Source organism: Ambystoma mexicanum, chromosome 6p (genome assembly GCF_040938575.1).
Source record: "Ambystoma mexicanum isolate Mex_15411 chromosome 6p, UKY_AmexF1_1, whole genome shotgun sequence".
Classification (NCBI taxonomy): Eukaryota; Metazoa; Chordata; class Amphibia; order Caudata; family Ambystomatidae; genus Ambystoma; species Ambystoma mexicanum.
The window spans coordinates 255,468,244-255,489,088 of record NC_090935.1 but is presented as its reverse complement, the minus strand read 5'-3'; the positions used below and the strand labels follow the sequence as shown (position 1 = coordinate 255,489,088).

Below are 20,845 nucleotides of genomic sequence, written 5' to 3'. Positions count from 1 at the left end.
TAGAATATTAAAAATGTTGTGTTGCATAAAAACACCCTATGTATGGGAATTGTCTTTTAACTCCCTAAAACTCCTTTTACCCCAACATCAAAAAATAGGGGGTACAATGCTCCTACTTCAAAATCTGATCCCAAGCACTGGGTGACAATCAGACTGCCCAATATGTGACCGGGACATCGGCTGGATCCTCATGGGGCTGGGAGGAAAAAGGGACCCCTCACAATCTGGGGCAGGTGCTCTACTTCGGGCATATGCCAGAGCCAATCCTACTCCAGAGTCAGGATGAGGGATTTAGAGGGGTCTCAGTGTCTGAAAACTCAATGTGCCTGGAGCACTTGTACCACATCTTTGGCATGTACCACATCTTTCCTTCTGCACCTTTCCATGGCTGAAGGAAAGATGCGCGCCACAGACAGCAACAAGACTGGGCTGCAGAAGTGATCCATATGCCTGAGATTGAGATGGTCTGTGGGGTTTTTAAAAACATGGGCCAGGGGGAAAAGAAAGGGGTATCTTGACCAATGCAGTTAGGTTGCAGTAGGGGCCAATGCAGAGTTAGGGAAGACAGTAGACAAGGGACACCCGGATATAAGACCTGCTATTACACACATTGATGACGGGCATTTAGATGAGGTCTGGAGAAGAGTTGGGGGACCGAGCCAACAGCTGGCAGGGAAAAGTTGGAGCAGAGTGCCGAGAAGTTGTTGGAGATATTGGGAGACTGTGAAGGTAAGGTATTACATGTGAGAGTGGTATAGAGAGTGACCTGCTGTTGGGAGAGTAAGTGGGAGAGTAAGTGTGAGAATGGGTGGGGGGTAGAGAGGATGTGGGAGATTCGAGAGAGCGTCTAAGACAGATATTGGACTATACATTTATAAGAGTTTGACAGAGTGAAAGGGAAAGGTGACGTGTGGAATTGGACACTGCAGAATAGGAGGGAGTTGCAGGAGAGCGTAAAGGGAGAAGTGTGAAAGAAATCAGAGGGACAGAGGCAGAGAATAGGAGGTAGGAGTAGCAGAAGGCAACAGAGGGTGGAAGAGTCAGAGATCGAAGGGGCATAAGGGGCATAGAGGTGGAGAAAGAAAGATAGGGAGGAATAGGAGAGAGAGTGAAAGCTATAGGATGGACCAGTAGGAGGTGGGGGAAAGAGCAGGAAGAGAAACGGGCATAGAAGGAGAAATTGGACACAGAGAGTAAAGGAGAGACCAGGCAGAGTTTTAGCAAGAGATGAGGGACCAGAGCATAGAGAGAAGAGGAGAGCGAGCAAGAGAGGGAGCGAGCATGAGAGCAAGAGAGTGACCGCAAGGGTGAGCTAGCGAGAGTGTGCAAATTGACTTCTGCTTGCAGGAGTACAAGGGTGAACTGAGGCTAAAGAGCCTACTCCAATCTTGTTTTGTAGAAGTGTGAGAGTGAACTCAATCCTAAAGGTAAGCAGGTACTGTTGAGGCATATACCTCATTCACCTTATGTGTTAACATGGGCTGGGGGAAAGCTATACGGTCAAGAGGGGTGTGAATGTGAAACGGCAGCAACCCAAACAGGGAAGTCTAACAGTCCAAAATAAAGGAATGTTCAATCAAGGTTCAAGACAAATATATCTATACTTAAACATACAATGTGTAATAATAATAACTAAAATGAAAACAGAACAAAACCCCACCCCAGTAGAAACACAGAATATGCGGAAAGCAAGATTCTGATTATTATGAGGGTTTTTATTGAGGGCAGACCTAGCTTCGGGAAACAGAGCACTTTACAATCATAGGGGGTGAGGGGGGGAGGGACAAGGTGAGGAAGCAGAAAAACACTTTAGTGGGAATCTAACATCATGGGAGGGGCGGCAATTGTCAGCAAATCTGTGGGGATCAGATGCCCTTTCTAGGGTATGGTGGAGAGTGTATGGGCCTAGGAGTATGGTCTTGGGCTCCTTCCTGAAAAGTAGAAGTGAGGGGGCGAGTTGGAAGATGATGGGGAGGGTGTTACAGAGGCTTGAGACGTGGAGAAGGCCAGTCTTCTGGTTCTTTCTGTCCTGAAATGGCAGAGATCCACTCTACTGAGTTGCTCAGTGAGGTAGCTTGGGGACTTCACTGTGACATCCTTATAGATGAGGCAGTAGGATTTGAAGATGATACTAGCTTGCAGTGCAAGTCAGTGCAGTTTGACGAGTCGTGCTGCAGCATGCAGGACACATTCAGGGGAGCCAGGGGAGCTGCCGGAAGGCCTGCCAAAAAGGCATTGCCACCATCCAGGTGGGAGAGGACCATGACTTGGACAGCAGATCTGAAGTGGCTTTCGGAGATGAAGGGCTCGCTATGGAAATGGTGAATCAGGAAAGTTACTTGCAAGAGAGAATTGCAGCTTTAAAGATTAATTCCTATGATATGTCATAGCAATCAGAGAAGTTAAAATAAAGGGAATCAGAAGTAAGTATAAAGAATGGTCGAAACAGCAGCAAATGCTCCGGGCCCAGGAGGACGGGGAAACTATGCTTAAGGCAATTCTAAATAAGAACAAATATGGTCACAGAGTTGGAGTGGGTAAACTTTCTGTCAAAGAAATATACTAAGCCAAGGGGGGGGTTATTCTTCCCTATTTCCGGAGTACAATGGAATCTGGATATAACGGAAGAGGTCATCCATGCCCTTATAATTAAGTCTTCAAACTCAAGGGCGGCTGGTCCAGGAGGGTTAACATATCAAGTTCTGAAATGAAAACCCCGAAAGGTGGGCTGGTCTATTAAATACTCTGTTTCATGGGATTTTGAGTCTTAAAATGATCCCGTCATCTTGGAAGACGGGAATTATCGTCCCAATATTCAAGAAGGGGGACAGAACAGATCCCCAGAATTACAGACCAATCACCCTCCTTGACGGGGAAAGTAAGTTGTTTTCCAGCCTCGTGTTAAGAGAACTGGAATATTGGGCTGAGTTAAATAACATTCTTCCAAAACAACAGACGGGCTTTCGAAAGGGTCATTCGACATCCTTAAATGGCATAGTGCTTTCTACGCTGTGTAACATCAAGGAGGGGGGAAAAACCCCACGATTATATGGCGCATTTATAGATCTATCTAGCGCGTTTGACTTGGTAAATCGGGACAGATTATGGTTTAAATTAAGAGACAAGGGAGCTCCACCCCAACTTATTGATATTTTGGTCTCACTCTACGAAGGAAATTCAGTCCAAGTAAAATTAAACGCAGAGGGGTTCTTTTCAGCACTTATCCCTGTGAAGAGGGGGGTGAGGCAGGGGTCTATGGTGGCTCCCTTCTTGTTTAGTTTTTACTTGGCCGATTTTGGACAGGAGGTCGATGGGGCAGCATTGAGCAGTGGCAAGTTAGGCACAAATTCAATAAAGTGGCTCATGTATGCAGATGATATCGTCCTCCTGGACAGAACACCAGTGGGACTGCAGAGGTTGCTAAATGCCTTGGATCAATATATGACAGAAAATGATTTTAAGGTTAATCCAGAGAAATCCAAAATAGTGATTTTTGGGAAGAGAGGGGGTAGAGGAGAGAAATGTGGGTGGTCTATGGGGGATATACGAATTCCGGTAACAGAGGAGGTGATTTACTTGGGATATACTTTGTATGCAACACCTAGAGTGGGCACAGTCTGGGCAGAGATGCTACAAAAATGCAGACAATTGGTGGCCCAACTGCAGAAAATAATCAAGCAGTATTGTAAATTCTCCCTTCTTCCCGCGATTCGCTTTTATCGAGCAAAGATTGTTCCAATTCTTCTATATGGATTAGAGGCAAAACCCCTGGTTTGGAATATAGACTGGCAGATTTTAGAGGGCAAGATTTGGAAAAAGGCATTACATCTTCCAAATAGTCTACTAATGGCTAGCCTGCGATTGGAGCTAGGCCTGTCTTCACTGGGGGCGCTTGCCGATTGGAAGCTCTTATCACTCTACAATCTGATAATAAATCCTAGACCAAACACACTATACGAAGATCTTCAAGTCCATTTGAGCCGAGAATCGGCAGGGATTTTACAGGCCTTAAAAAATGTTTCTCAAGGAATCCTTATTAGATGTAATAGTGGGATAGATACTTTAATTAGTAACCCCATGAAGATTAAGAAGGAACTTTTATCATGCGATTGGATAAAGTCAATTGACCACACACGATCCTCAATCGTGGCACCCTCGCTTTCACCGGTCGGATAAGAAACTTAATGCTGTAGCAAATTACTTGATGAAGTTCCCGGATACAATAGGGAGGCAAATCTTTCTCAGACTTCGATTGGGGGTGATCCACACAGGAGAGGTTCTAGCTTGTTGGGGCCAGGGTGAAAGAAGTAGGCACCTATGCCCACAATGTCAAAATCCCAAAAACCAGTCACTGGAGCATCTGTTAAGATTCTGTGAAGGCACATGGGCTGCCCGAAAGAAATATCTGGAACATTTTGTTTGCTCAAGTGACTGGCTGAAATCTGATGAGTTTTGGGTACGAATGACTTCGGGCCATGAAACGGCCCTGACCATAAATGTAGTTAGAGTTCTACAACAGATAGGTTTTACTTAATATTAATATGTCTTCTTTCTTGTCTGTTATCGGTAGTGAAGCTGTGAAGATAAGAACATTTTGAAAAATATATTTTTTATATGACTAATTGTGTAAAAAAACTATGTTAGTTTAATATCACAATAAATAATAATAAAAAAAATGTATTCCTATGATATTATATGCACTTTGTAGCCTCTCAATTAAGATCCTGGAAAAACCATCAATACTTGGGCTGGTAAATCTGGGTTAGATTTATATAAATTATTGGAATTTGGAAAGGCATACATAAGATATGTTTTTGCTGACTTTTGTTTACCTTTCATGGCATTTGTTTGACAAAATAAAGAAAGATCAGGTTGGGATGAATGCAGAGAACAACTTCAATTGACGAGTCCGAAATGTCTTCAACGAGGGTACAAACGTGATGAAGTCAATGCATCCAAGGAAAAGGTACTTGTAAAGAGTTTGACCAATTTGTTACATTGTGCCCCCAAAGATAAAACCAACCCTGCGCTGGTGTAAATGTCGAAACACAGAGTAACAGGATTCGTAACATTGTAAATAAGCATTGGAATATACTCACTTGTAAGTCCAGAGTGGAACACATTTTATTTTTTATTTTAGACGCCTCCAATGTTTGCCCACCCTTACAGTTCTAATTTGAGAGACAGGCTGGTAAACATAGATTTCAAGAAACTAATTCTGAAATGGACTAAAGAAACAGGAACCTATCCCTGCATGCATTGCACCAATTGTAGTTTTCTGAAGAAAGGGAATGTGGTGTTTCATCCCAGATCAGGAGTAAAAAATAACACTAAGATTATGCGACATGTATAATGCCATCTATGCCATCAAATGCCCATGTGGCATCTATGTGGGAAAATGCACCAGAGCATGTAAACTATGCTGGAATGAGCACAGATCGAACATTAGAACCCAGAACCAGAATTCATCTGTCTCCAGACATTGGAAAGACAAACCACATCTCACAACTACGGTTTCAAATCCTTGAAGCGGTGAAGAAGAACAACTAACATGAGAATCTGGCAAAAGGATTCGGACCGGAGGGATAACCTACAAGATAGACAGACTGAATACATCGACTCTCGATGGGATAAACGAGGACTGCAATTTTGCATGTTTATTAGGATTAACAACATTTTTTTGGTTTGAGCCATTATAGTACATGTCCGAGCAGATTCTATTTGAATACAATTCATGATCTAATATTGTATACTGGAGTCCCATTATGTAACTTCAGAAGCTTACAGTACTTGAGAACCTAATAATTTGAGAGGGATACACACGTTTCATTATGAGTTATGCGTATACAAGAATGTATGACTTGCAATAGGACACACATGGATCAACTTCACTGCTAATATATCATTTCATGATATTCAATTTTCTGTTTGTAAATGAGGATTTGTTTTGCAAGATTAAAATAAATCATTAAGACGCATATAAATCAGTGGGAGCCTAATGTTTATTTAACACGTGTTAACAGACCAGACATAGATCGATTTGAACATTTGCAGAGTATATTGAAAAATAATACTTTCTTATTGTTGCTCATACATTCAGGAACTAGAACCCCTTTGTCAACAGAAAAGCCACATAGCGGAGGTGTCATTGAGAACCAAACAGTATGAACTCAGATTGCATTTTTCCCCTTGAGATTTTCAGGTTACTAAGGAGGACCTATATGTCTAAAACAAGCAAGTTACTTGATTACATATTAGAGTGCTAGAAACAGTATATTGACCATTTATCAGCTCTCCAACATAGCATAAAATGGTTTTCTTTTCATTGGTAATGTCACAGCGTGTGTGACGTCATTGTAACGCTCACCTGACTCCCACGGGGGCGCTGGCCTGGTTCGCACTGCTGTGACCTCGTCTAAGGTGATGCGCAGGGTTCGGAAGACGGACTGGACCGGGCCCCAGATCTGGCTTGTCTGACTCGCAGAAGTATCCTTCTGTAGGTGAGAATATGGGGTTAACTGTCTGCGGGGTAATGCAATCGGCCTCCCACTTACCCCTCTCACCCGCCTCAAAACCTTCTGTGCTTCCCCGTAGCGTCTCACCTTAGGGTCTGGAAGGATGAGCTCTCCATCCTGCTTCTGATGCAGGGACGTGTTGGTATCCAGTTACGTCACTGGATTTTCGGATGGGTGAGAACCAAACTTGCTTGGCTTCCAGGTAAGTTTTCTATAAGTGGTTCCCCTTCTGTCCATGCATTAATGTTCTAATGCTAGTGTCTTTTTCCCCATAGGGGCTGGGGTACGGAATGCCAGGGAACAGGCACCGACCCGAGGTGAGCAGTGAAGTCCTTGTGGAAATCAGGTAAGTCTTTAATGAGTGTTTTGGTAATGTCTTTTCATTCACTCATTAACACTGATGTCTTTTTCCCCTTAGGGGCCAGGGTCCGAAAATGCCTGGATGCGGCGCGGACCCGAAATGAAAAGGGAATGACCCAACAGGTAAGTCTTGACATGGAGTTTTAGCTTCCCTTTTCCCTTCTTTCTCTCACCTTTGTTCTTGTCTTTTCTCCCTAGGCGCGGGGGCGCGACTGCGAATCCGGATGGTCGCTGCTGAACATGGAGGCGCCCTGTAAAGGTGAGTAGAATGCGGCGCTGCAGCGATCGATGCGATGTGCTTTTAAAAATAAATGTCTTCCTTTTCAGGATTGTCGGCGAAATGTCTCTGGGATGCAGATTTAGCAGGTGAGGCCTTTTCCTTCTTCTGTTCTCTTGTTCCCTTCCTTTGCAGGTGATTCAGGATGCTGGCAGGTGTAGCAGAAGTCAAGATGCAGGAGCAGACACGGTGAGCGTCCAGCTGCTAGATGCAGAACAACGCGAAGCACGTGTGGCTGATCGGGTGTGGTTTAAATAGCCTTGGAAGAAGTTCCTAGAATGTGTCCTTCCTCCAATCAGGTATGTATCCTTCCCAGACCACGCCCGGGTGGTAAATGAGTCCCACAGGTAAAGTAGTTCCTTTCAGGCCTCAAGGAGGCCGGGGTTCTGCAGCATGGTCTGCATCAGGTAAGTGCACCCAAACACTTTCATAATGAGCCTGGCGGCTATGGCGCCAGGACTGACGTTTTCTATGAGCCTGGCGCCATAGGCGCCAGGATGCTGTCCAAAGGGCCCCTATAAGGGGTTGCTGGGACCTTCCCCGGGGACTTGATGTCCGCTTTCGGGGACGCAGGGCCTGAGCCGGCTCCCCGGGAGCGGCCATCGTGACAGTCATCACGTGGTCTACAGGAATGTCCTCACCTCCAAATGATGTTTTTCACTCAGTATTTAAGGCAAGCACTGAATGGCAAGGTACTTTTAGACTATTTGAGGGGAGAGGCATCTCTTGTTAGCAGGCAAGATTTGTAGTCCGATAGATATGGGAATATGATGTGGAAGGTCAGTTACTTGTAACTAAGGATTGGTTTCCTTACATACTCTTTGAGAACCAATTCCCTTAAGAGATGAGAAAGCACACGCAGTGACCCAGGCAGAGTGACATTTGAATTCTCCTGGGATTATTAGAAATATGTTCTTTACCGTGATTTGATTTTTCCTTAGGAATACTGAAGTGTTATTTCTTGTTATAGAACACAGATTCTAATATTGACATGAGCACATGTAATAATTGTAATTACAAAGCATAATATTTATTCAGACACAAGATGCATATTCTAATGATTCTTTTTTGTTTTGTTTTTATGTTTTGTTCAATTTATGCCTATTTATTTTGTATGCTATTTTGGGATTGGTGCTTTAGTCAACACATCCGATTGCATATATATTATTGGTATGGTTGTTTAGTACTAAATTGCCCTGATGACGGACAGCAGTCTGAAACGCATTGACGACACAAGGCCCTACTATGTCAGCTTCCTCAGATTGGAAAATATGATTAAAACCAAGCTGTTTGAACCACAATTTGTCTACTATGGAGTACAATATGTCAAACTTTTACACTATTAAATATATTTAGGCAGTTTTCTGCTGTTTCGTGAGCCTTTAGTACTCTGAAAGGTTCTTTTCTTTACAAATATAATTGCTGCCACAAACTTGTCTTTAGGCACATATACAATTAACCATAAATCCAAAGTATAAAAGACAAGGGAGATACGAAATTATCCCCAACGTACTACATTGTAAGATGCTGCATGCAATGATAAAAAGTAACAGACATGTAAAAGAATACAGAGAAACAGTTTCCCAGTACCGATAGTCTCCCCCATAACAAAATGAGCAAAAGGATAGCGGAGTGAAGCTGGAAGCATCACTTTCATCTAAAAAGTAAGGACAGGTTCAAAAACAAAAGTAACAAGAACTATTGAGGGAAAGTTCACAAAGGGGAAATCGTTCCGAACACTTCTCTTCCAAAATCTTGGCCTCCATTAGCTTTCTAGTTCCTTCTAATTATTTACCTCTCTGCCTGCTTCCCCTCCGGGCAGGCCCTAAATAGCATGATTCTTGCTCCAAATGTAGTGGTCCTGGAATGATTTCATTCATCTAAAGCATTTTAAAATCGAGATTCTTGTTCGTGCAAACTACAATTGGTTACTTTACACTGTGGAACAGTCCCTCCCACCCCCACGGTCCTAACTGGCAATGAGCCAGGGAACCCACCCAGAAGGCATATCCGCATTACTATTATCAGCCTCTCTTATGGCCAAGGGAATGGACCCGCTCATATTTGCCATCCTCTTGAAAATACACCATTCTGTGACATCATGTTTAACTTTTCACGAGAAGTTTTGAATGAATAAATTCATGCACATTCTGCCAAACGACCGCCTATTACTTACACTTCTGTAATGTTATTCTGTTTAAATGCAATCAGTCAGACGTTTGTGAGAATCCCATAAGCCAAGATATCAATTCTTCACTTGTAGGTACAATTGGATCAGATTTATATCCATGTTTCCCATTTTTGTTGCACCGACTGCCTTTTACAACCATGACATTTGCAGATAGGCATAATTTAACGTTGCTCATGTATGTATTCCTATGGGTACTAAATGTTTTAAACTAAGATTTGTATTGTGTCCAGATATATTGACCAGCTACCTATTGACCAAAACCTGCAGACTTACAGGAGATGTCATTTTAAATGGCATCCCTGGCAGCTACATGCATTTTTGTCCAATTGGAAGCCCTCCCCCCTTACATAGATAAAATGTTTTATATGAAGAGTTGCACTTATATAGGCAACACATATAGGAGGTATACATGGTACAATTACAATGACTTTATATACAATATCTAGAATGTGCTATTGTTTGGTATAGAGAGGGTCTTCGTGCAAGTGATATCAGGGCTCCTTACCACTACTAAAGTAGAAAACCAGTCTCCCACTCCAGGAGGATTTCTGAATATCGCAGGTCAGGGAATGTGGGTCGGGGGGTGGTGCTCACTAATGCGTACAGCCTTGATAATGCAGAATACCACGGCCTGATGGCTTAAAAGTATTAATAAAGGGCCGGCAGACTATTTATATGAGGTGGAGGCAGAAGCATGCGTGCAAACCACCCAGGCATTTTTACTCTCACCAAGAAATTGCATGAGAACAGATTCAAGCATCGGCCACATTGAGGTTATTGCGGCATTAAAACACATTAGTGTGAGAAGAATATATATAAGATACCCTCTTTAATTAATAAGCATGTGAGTTATAAACAATGTCAAGTAGGCATCAATCGATTAATAGAACATAACACATCTCATGCACGATTACCTGAACCAACAAGCCATATTTGTCAAACATCCATATTTTCTTGCGGGCCTCTTCTGCCGAAATACCTTTTTCCATCATAGACATGACTATAAGGTTTGCTATTCCAAGAGCAGCCTGTGATTAAAGGAACAATTGTAAGTTTTCAGTTTGCACATCATAAGAAAAGTGTATAGCTACACAGCTATTTAATTTCCTTCTAATATGCTCACACATCAATGAATGTGAACACGACATAGCTCCATTTAATTCATGTTCTTCTATCATTTTGAAATAACTCAACGATGGCCAGGTAGACTATTTATGTTCACACCCAGGGAAGTTTGAGCAGCCAATTGGAACATTGGGTGAGAATACACTTTGCTGCTCGCTGTTCCAGCCGCCCGAGGCCCTTCACCGGTGGTACCATTAATTTATTATTTTTATGTGGCGAAGCAAGAGGGAGCCTGTTGCCAATGCCTTCCACTCCAATCCCCCCAAAACAATCCAAACCTCTTCTCCACCACCTCCCTCCTCACTTACCTGCAGGACCAGAGCTTTGTGCTCCGGACCCAGTGCTCCTCCCGCTCACAGTCACCATAGAAATGGAAAAGCGACGTAGTCCCTGTTCCTTATGGTGGCGGGCATCTTTGTTTTGCCCCTGCAGGGATTGGTGTCAATTGGGCAACAATCTCTGGAGGAAAGAAAATAAACCATACACACCCTGATTAAACCTTCGAGTGGGGTGAGGACATGGCCTGTAACTGCCCCCAGCCCTCGCAGAGGCCTTTGCTTCGCACGGGCCTACCTTGGCTCGGGCTGGGGGCCGTTAAAGGCCATGTCCGTCCCCCACAGCGGGGGTGAAAGCCATATGCTTGCTTCCGAGATCTGTGTGCAGTCCACAGTCCTAGGTTTTTGTGTTCGGTAAGGACCAAATCAGCGCGTCATCCTTCGGAGTTCAACAAAATATGTATCACAGAGTTAAGTAAATAAAACCTCTAAGTGTTCAGAAGTGAGATTAATACTAAAGAAAAGGTCTATACAACATAGAATATCAACATTCCAAGTAAGCAAGGTGGGACTTCCCATATGTGTGGTATTCCAGATGTACGCCTCATTCCCTGGCTCTCACACATGACAGCTAGGGCTGGTAAGGAGGAGGTGTACAGACACGGTAGTGTTTGTACCTGTCCCGTTCATTAAAACCAAAATCCAGATTCCATATTTCCAAAGACATACGTTTCCATCCTGAAAGAGGTCACTCACTTTAGAGCATCCCCTTCTACTGCAAATACCAAATCCAGAATCCCTTAGAGCCGACGGGAAAAAACACAAATCAATGTTAGCCGTCATGTGTATGATTGGTGATGGAAAAGCCAGTGGATCTAGATCCTGAGCCTGCAGCATTGGTTTGGGAACAAAATAGGAAGGTAAATTAGAGGCCAATACTTTTTCAGCAATAAAAATTTCTTCTCTGAATAAGAATGAACGCCACTCAAAGATAGGTTTAGTCTGAGCTGCCAAATGATGACGTTTTTCAGAATGCCAGACCGCATTTCTATTTGAAAGCAAAGAATCTATGCCTGCTTACTCGTGGGGCCCATCTCACCCACACAAAATTGACCATATTTTCCCATTCGTTGATAAATACATTAGGCCTCTGTACTGGTACCACCTGGAAAAGTTATCAAAGTCTAGGTAAAATATATTATTTTTACCAACCGAGATCCTTCCAAGCCATGAGAGGCGTAGACACCTTCATCTTTGCTAAATGTTTATTTTTTATTTTAGCGTTAAAGGATCGGTAGTTGGGCACCAATCTCCAGGGGAAAATTTTTTACGATTCGCACCCTGGTTAAACCCCAGAGTGCAAATAGTTTTCACCCTCGCTGTGAGGGGGTACATGCATAGCCTGCAACTGACCCAGACCACTGTATAAGTGGTCAAGTTTATATGTCAGAATGATACAAAGATATTGGGCCTCATTACGAGTCCGGCGTTAACCGAGGCGGTAAAACCGCCTGGTTAACGCCGGACTCGTATTACCATTCCGCCTCCGTGATTCCCGGAATTACCGGGGCATCACAACCCCGGTTTTCCGGGAATCACGGAGGCGGAATGGTGTAAATCCCCATTCCCATTGAGTCCTATGGGACTCAATGAGAATCGGGATCATGGAAACACCGGCAGCATCTTGTAATGCTGCCGGTGTTTCCTCGTCCGCCTGCAGGCGGGCGGTGTTAAACCCGCCAGGTCAGACCTGGCGGGAACATCACCTCCCGCCTGCAGGGGTCGGGATCAGGCGGTCCGGAAACAACGGTGGCGGCGGGTTTACCGCCACCGTTATTTCCGGACCGCCACGGTCGTAATGAGGCCCATTGTTTTTCCCTTCTAGTCCACATAAACTAAAAGGATCCAATTTGTTTATTTTCTTCACGTTGGGTCCCAATATTCAAGATCTCAGATTTAGAGCCCCACCCTAAAGAAATCTAATTCTTCCTCAGTACACTGAAATGAATAAAAGGGTTGGGAGCTGTTAGGGCAGTTTTTCTCAAGTCTAGTTATTTAGGACTTTATAAAACTATCCCCTGAGCAGTACAGAACTCCAGCTCTTACTATAGGCCTGTACCACTCAAGGTACTGGTAGTGTGGCAGAGCATCCAGGCTTAGCATAAGAGGGAGAGAGGGCTGTATGAAGGTACACAGAACCTGTAGCAAACATTTGGTCCAAAGAAAAAAACACACACACACACACCCACACACACACACACACACCCACACACACAATTCTTTAGAAAGGTTAAGTACCATCATAAGCAATAAACACAGTATAGAACAGATACAATACTTCTGGTAAGTAAACCAAGGTGTGAAGGAATGGCAGTATGCAATTCACGGTAATTAAAAACCACTTTGTAGTTAACTTTATAACATTTTGTTTTAGGAATAATGCAGTTACAAGACCAACCTTAGCATGCAAGCACTTTACAATGCTTGTAATACTTTTTAGAATAGTAGAGACAATTCAAAGGTAAGTAGGAATTTGGTATTTTATTATTATTATACAAATACTTACAAACCTTATGCAAATACACAGATTAACAAACAAACGTAACAAGTATGTTTTTGTTACCTTACCCATTAAACATTTTTTAGTTTCTTTAAAAATTGAATCATACAAATTAAAACTGGTATAGGCCTACCCAGTAATACAAAACGCAACAATGATTGATCATTTATAACATCAGAGTAAAATGAATCGACTGAAGTGCTCTTTCCTTGGTGTCTGCATATTGGTACACTCTGTAACCAGATGGCTTAATGTTTCCTTGTTACCACAAAACCGACACGTAGCGATATCCGTCATACCTCATATGGATAACAATTCAGCCCTATGAATCAGAATAAATCTGAATCTCAAAAAGGTGTCTCTAAAAGCTCTGTCTGGACATTGAGTTAGATAATTCATAAGGAACCCCTTTTTTTGGATCATCCGGAGATCAACATAAGATTTATATTATGTTCTCTTTTCACAAGTTAAAATCCAATCGCAGTCCAACTCCCTTCACAAGTCACATCGTGCTTCTCCAAAATGCAGGTGCATATTTCCGTGAAGGAGGAAATCAGTCCTCCATGAAGATCAGGTGAACACCCTCCCAATCAATGCATAGAGGGAGTTCCCTTTAACAGTCAGTAGTTTTTATAATTATAATTGGTTATTTTTAACGTGCTTAATACCCAGAGGTTTCTAAGCGCAGACCTGGGGAATCAAACCTATGTTGCTCGTGTCATCTTGCTTACAAGGCAAGCGTGTTGCCCCTGAGCTATCCTCCCGAGACTGATGCAATAAAGTATCAATGATCTCAATTCGACCCAGGCAGTCATTGAGTTCAATCCCAGTTCATAACGCATCATAAAAGGTAGGTACACATATGGACAGATCCTTTCTCCAAATCACACCCTCCAATCTATTCAGTCCAGTTTTTCGTGTGTTGATGTAACCTCATGACCATACAATAAAGCCAGAATAATCTTTCCCTTAAAAAAAGTGTATTAGCAGGGTCATAGTGAAACTACAATGCATCCTACACATGATGATCATTTGTGATGCGAATTGATTACCTTTTGCCCATAGCATTTTTTTCACCTTAGCGGACTCCATTGGCCTAAACAAATTGAACCCCAAGTATCTGTCGGGACCACCACCAATGGGTAGCAATTCATAGTCCATCTGTATGGTGTTAGACAATTTCCTACCTGTGTACCATAGTATACAAGACTTTGCAGATGTACACTCAGATGGTTTTCTGCCACGTATTCCCCTGGGTGATTCAGGAAAAATTGAGAACTCTTCAATTACTTTTCAGAATGACAGTATGCAATTCAAAGGTGAGTAATAACTTGGTAATACTTTGTTTCAGATCAGTATAGCAGAAAAAACAACACAAGGTTAAGTTACTGTTGCAATCTTTTCACAGAGCCTATTGCTTTAGTCATCCATCTTCATCTAGTAATGAAGTCAAAGTCAGATTCGAGGTCAGAAAGGCAAGACATAAGCTGTAGAAAGAAGAGTTCCTGTGGAAATCATCAGTAGCAAGTAAGTACGTTTTTGTGGGTAAAAGGGTTCAGGGACTTCGTAGAAGGCTCCCTGAATGTGCACCAGTGTTAGGCCTGGGCGAACGTGTATGGGCGTACTCGCAAACTTACAAATCACCATCTCAGCAACACAAGAGTGGCAGAACGACCTAGGTAAGTATTACCTCGAGTCTCACAGTACCTTAGGAGTGATGAAGCTGGACGTCTTCATGATGCAGCAGCTACAGACCAGGTCTCCTATTCTTTGGTCGTGGTAGCAAAATGAGGGACTCTGGAAGGGATTTCTCAGAAACAGTCGAGAGAAGAGATCCCCAGAAAAGGCTTCTTTATGCTCCAAAGTGGATCTGTGATTTTCAGGAGACCATATGAAGAACGTTTGTCGACTGATCGATTTGCCTGGCTTTTCTCGGTCCAGCACTCTGGTGTGGGGACTTCAAGGAGTGGAATCTTGCATCTGGAAGTCCAGAAGGAGTCCACCGAAGTTTCAAGGACATTCATTCTTCGGAAGACAATGCACAGCACAGAGGTCCCAAGGTATTGGCGGTTTGCAGGCCAGGAAGGTCGCAGCTCATCGTGGGTTGCTCAAAATGCAGATTGGCTTAAGACTGATTAGTCCCACCATTCCAAGGGAAGGAGACATCCTCGTCGAAGCTCCTCTGTTGCATTGCAGAAAGGGTCATCACAGCAGTGGTCCTTCAGCAGGCTTCTCGATCGCTGGAGGTAGCTACAGGGGCCTTCTTCGCTCCTTCCTCATAAGATTCAGTTCCAGTGGTCGACTTGCCTTCAGACTCAGAATCCAAGCCATTTATCCAGGAACCTAGCCAATCAGCACTCATGCTACATTCAACTTTGGGGAGTGGCTGTCGTTTCAGGACAGTGAGCCTCCCGGTTGGGACTGGTTCCAGGCACGCCAGAAAACAAAGAATTGCAGCGTTTTGGACTCCTCCCTCGTTTGCCGTCTTTACAGACACTCTGGAGCTTTGGCAGGCTTTCCAAAGGATTCCTGCTGAAAGCAGGGGATGGACCAGGAAAGGACAAGCTCACAATACATGTCAAAAAAAAGAATACAGTTACCATTTTTGGTCAAGTCAGTATAACACGTCCACTGCCACCAGCCATTCAGGTATGCGTGTTACTAACAGAAATGTAATGGAGCAGTGAGAAAGGGGATATAGTGCAACACCTCAGCACTCCACATAAGCTGGTGGGTGCTGAACTCACAAGATAAAATGTATCCCTCTGCCCTTGGAAATACAAGTTCTTACAAGAGGAATACAAGTAAATAAAAAGGGAAGCCCAAAGGGCTCCCCAGCAACACTGCACATACAGTGCTGTGTGCTGCAAAAGTAGATTACAGACTAAAACGTTTGAGGAGTGATGACTTCAAAAATAAAGTATCGAGAGACACCAAAATGACTCCCATAGGCAGAGTGAAAGAAGGGGTGAGTGGGGAAAACGTTCCCAGGAACATAGACAAACAACCCACAAGTCCAGAATAAAAAGGGCTGGGGGTCCCACAGGTGAAGGAGATTTTGCAAACAGATGGCATAAAATAAAAACGTACATGTAGAAATTAATTCTGTTGGGAGTGTTAACCAATATGAATACCTTTAATAGCCAGATTGGCCCAGATTCTGGCAACTAAAGGTTGCATATTTCGTGCAAATATAGGGCATAATTGGAACCCCTGACATGCATCTGATTAAAAAGAGAATGCATTTGAAATCTCCATTAACACGTTTTACAAAGGTATACAATTATATTAGTTATGATTGGGCCAAAAATACATTTAGCAACAAGACTTGAAAAAAAAAATTCCTGTCCACCCCATCATAAGTTTTTTACTCACTGACCAAGCCAAATACATTGGTAAAGCGTTGACCGGGAATACATTAGCTATATATAGAAGATCACGCACTCAGGTTACATTATACAGTGTACCTCACCCCCAAACAAACCCCGATTGATCGGGATCTAAAAAGTACAGGGATGAGTCATTTTCCACTTTGGGGTTTACTGCCATTGTGGCCTTAGTCAAAGGCTCCTGTAGATCACCCTCTTCTCTAATATATGAAGAGTTGGGCCAGTGGGCGTCCGAGAACTCTCCTCCGTTTGTCAGGCCATCTCACCCAGGTGATTCTTTTCAATCATCATCCAAATCACATACAGTGTTTCTTCTGGCTCTAGAGGAACATCAGGCATACCCACGGCCTCCAGAGAAAGCAGAGGCAGATATATTTATTTTATTCATTTATTTAGGCACTTATACAGGAAGTAAAAACTGTTTCAAAGCGCCCACAGGGCAACAGCGAGGGGACAAGGGAGAAGAAACAATTAAAATACATTAAAATATTAAATACAGTGGGCGGGGGGGGGGGAGATAAATCTACTAGGCCTTGGACATGCAGAACGTGCAAGTGCAGAATGGAGAGAGAATGGGATAGGTGCTGGGGTGAAGTGCAATGTAGGGTAAGTGCGAGCCTCCATGGGTGGAGGGTGAGCCGAGGCAAGTGCTGAGGATCGACAGAAGCTGGGGCATTTCGGTGTGGGAGGACAGGGCCCAGAGGATGCATAAGGGCCCTGAACACCAAACAAGCAACTGTGAGATTAGCAGGGAAGGAGGAGGTAAAGAGGAAGGTCTTGAGGATCTTCTGGAATGTAAGAAAGTCGTGCTGAAGACTAAGAGGGAGGGGGAAGCTGTTCCAAAGAAGGGAGCCAGCTGAAGAAAGCAAATGACCTCCTGCCCTCTGCTTAGCGATCAACCATTATTCAGGTGGCCAAGGGAGAGGTGCTGCTCTCAGATCTGAACCCTGGGGGTGGACAATCGAGGGAGGATCACCTGGGTAGGGGAACTTGGTTATGCCCAGGGGAAAGCCCTAGACGAGATGCGGTACTATGCCGAGGAAGGAGAGGTGAATGGTATATCTGAGGCCTTTGTAGGCTATAACACATCTGCCTCACCTCCTCCCATTAACTCTCTTCCAGCCTAGACACAATGACCCCTCCGTACAGAAACAATCCCCCAAGATTTCAAACCCACTTGCACCCGAAGATTATCCATCCCAGAATCCCTGCTTTCCTACCTCCCACCCAAACAACCTTGGACATTCCTTTCCACATGTCATCGGTTATTTGGCCCTGAACACCCAGTTTATCCAGACCAAACACTAAGGCAAACCCCTCCATTCATTTCACAATCCCAGCTAATTTGGTTTGCTCCACAAACCCTATCAATCCCGTCCCTCTGATTATCATTTTCTGAACACCCGATCCACTATGATAGAACACTACCGGTCCCCAATCTTCTTTGTTCCGTTCTGCATCCCAGTCATTCTCGTCCATTTAACAAACCCTCCAAAACCTACCTTTCTGAGATCACCCTAAACCCAAATACTGAAGATACGATTCCATAGAACACCTCTTTCCCCTCCAACTCTGTAGGATGCTTTGACACACAAACCTTCCCCCTTTCCGACACAAATGCTTGCGCATACCACAAACAATGGTCAAATAAAACTGTTCACCTGACATGTCCCAACCTCAGCGTCAGGCAAAGTCAGGCAATTAACCTCAACCACCCACACCTGGCAGCCCTTTCTTTTCCCCACAGGGATAAAAGGTGGAGTGAAAGAGCACAGGACAAGCAAGGCAAGCACGGCAGACAGCATGACGAGATGGCTAAGCAGGCGCGGCAGTTCAAGCGAAGGAGAAAGGCGGCAGGAATCGGGAAGGTTGGGACGAGGGAAGTGACCTTGCCCTTTTCGTCCCAGACCCACGGAACCTTCGTGGAAGAGAGCCTAATACTGCGAACAATAGCACAAGTGTCTTGCAGCAGATGTCAAGGTACACGTGTCAAGCCTATGTCGATAAGCAGGAGCAAGGTAAGCTCCAGTGCCCGTGGTACTGGCCTTGACTCTTGAGAAGGCAAAAGCCAAGCAGTTCATCACAGTCGGTGAGCCGAGGGGAGAACCGATAAAAACTGGACTGTGTTGAGTGAGAATCGCAAAGTGGCAAGTTTCAATCTAAAACGAATGAACTGTAAAATGTGTGAACGGGAGACCATTTGCAGAGGGAAAGTGGCACTACGTCAGTGCTAATTTAAGAGACTGGTCGAACCCCATATAAGAGAAACTACAGATACCAAAAGGCTGTAGAAGTGCCAGCGAAATAGGTCAAAGTGGTCATACAGAGGGTCAATCAATATCCCTGCACAAACAAAGGACTCTGATCTACAATCAGTGTAAGTGAAAGGTAAGTGAATCCCACTGTAAGATTAAAAATTGAGAAAACTAGGGAACTGAAACCCGCTAAAGTCAAGAGGGGTCCGAGCCCGAACGAGGGAAATCCAAGGGTGAAGCCAAGCCCAAGAACTAAAGTCAAAAGCGGTCTGAGCCCGACCGAGGGTGATCCAGGGGTGAAGCCACACCTAAGAACTGACATAGCGGACAATATTTGAGAAAGGTCAGCGCCCAGAACAGGGGGACCCATGGTGAAACCATCCACCTATCTGAACTGTGGTTATACGAATTGAGAAGGGTCAGCGCCCAGAAGAGGGAGACCCATGGGTGAACAATTATCACCCTAAGCAAAATAAGAGAACAAACTTTCATTTTGTTAAAGGAACTTTTGTTTTTGTTATTTGAACACATCAGGGCCCGAAGGCAAGAGGCTTTCAAAGGAAATGAGACTTGGCCTTCGACGGTCCTGAGAACTACCATTGGAACTATCGTCTCGTGCTGGAGAAGCCATCGACTGTACTGTGCTTCACGCTCCCATCTTACACCGTGTCCAAAATGTGGGGAAGAGAGACCCAGACTACTGCATCCTGACATATTTTTTAAGAACACTTCTTTCTTTTCTTGAGAACTATCCCACATCACTTTTTGTATTAGTTGTGAGGTTTGTGAGCTTTGGCAATAGGTTTCTTAGTATACTCCCTTTTATTTTGACGCCACTTGGACTGCCTTATTTTTCGTTTGATTGTTGACATGCTCCCATCTTAGATTTAGGTTTAGATTAGGTATTTTTCCAACCTGCATACAGCATTCATTGTTCAATAAACACCCTTGAACTGCGATCACTTCTGTCTGTCTTACTTGTCGTCACAATGAGTTTCTCACAACACCCACTAAATCAGAATCCTGTTCAACTCTCTCCCCTAGTATCCCTTGCTCTAAAAAGAATGAGAAACTTTTTTGATGCGGCTACTCGCCTTTTTCTACTCCATGCTCATCAGCTATAGTTGGAATGAAGACGTTGCAGGCCTTTGCTCTCAGATGTTTGGATAGCATCCTGCTTGCCCGGTTGCTGTGCCGACTGTTAAGCATTAAGGATTACATGTTCTGTCCTGTGACCTGTAGTGTACTGAAAGGATTCTTGATCCCAGATATTTGTTTATAGTTCATCTAGTAGGAGTTCTCTTGCGATCCTGCTCCCCAACTTTCAATTCAGCCAAAAGTATGTATTTCATAGAGGAAAAGAGGCCACACAGATTGCAACACAGCTTTCAGAGCATTCTAATGTATAGCTGGGTTCATTTCCTCACATTTCCTAAGAGGAAGGTATTTTCTCTCTGTGGCCTTAAGCTCTTGGGAGCAAGCCAGATCCCTCAGAATCTCTTGTTCAATCCTCAAGTTACCATGCCGCCCACTTTTAGCCAAGTCAAATAGGGACATTGTTATACTATTGTGATCAGTCAGTTTCTATCCTAGCTGTCTGGAGTGACCTTGCATGTCCCTGACAAATAAAGAAAAAAAGTTCTTTATTCAGGAATAAAATGTGTATACATGAGATGAAGGGGTATAGGCCCTTATTCCTGGGTGCAGTGGGCGCTATGCATCTAATAATAGAAGGTCATTGAAAACCTATTCCAACCTGCATAAGGGATGATCTATCAAGCTCTTTATATACAAAAATATTCATATCTTCCATCAGTATTATCCTCCACTCTGCAAACTTTATTGTGGATTAAGAAGAATCAAACTAATTTGTTTGTGCCACATTTGGTGCACAAAAT

The 20,845-nt window shown here is 43.7% G+C and overlaps 1 protein-coding gene across 1 annotated transcript in view; it reads right to left on the bottom strand.

Annotated features, from left to right (window-relative positions):
• The window catches only part of ME2 (malic enzyme 2), a 426,330-nt gene that overhangs the window by 209,650 nt on the left and 195,835 nt on the right, over nucleotides 1-20,845 (bottom strand). Inside the window, exon 10 of the mRNA XM_069626976.1 lies at nucleotides 10,258-10,371. Coding sequence (XP_069483077.1) covers nucleotides 10,258-10,371 — 114 coding nt within the window. The remainder of the gene's footprint in view (nucleotides 1-10,257; nucleotides 10,372-20,845) is intronic.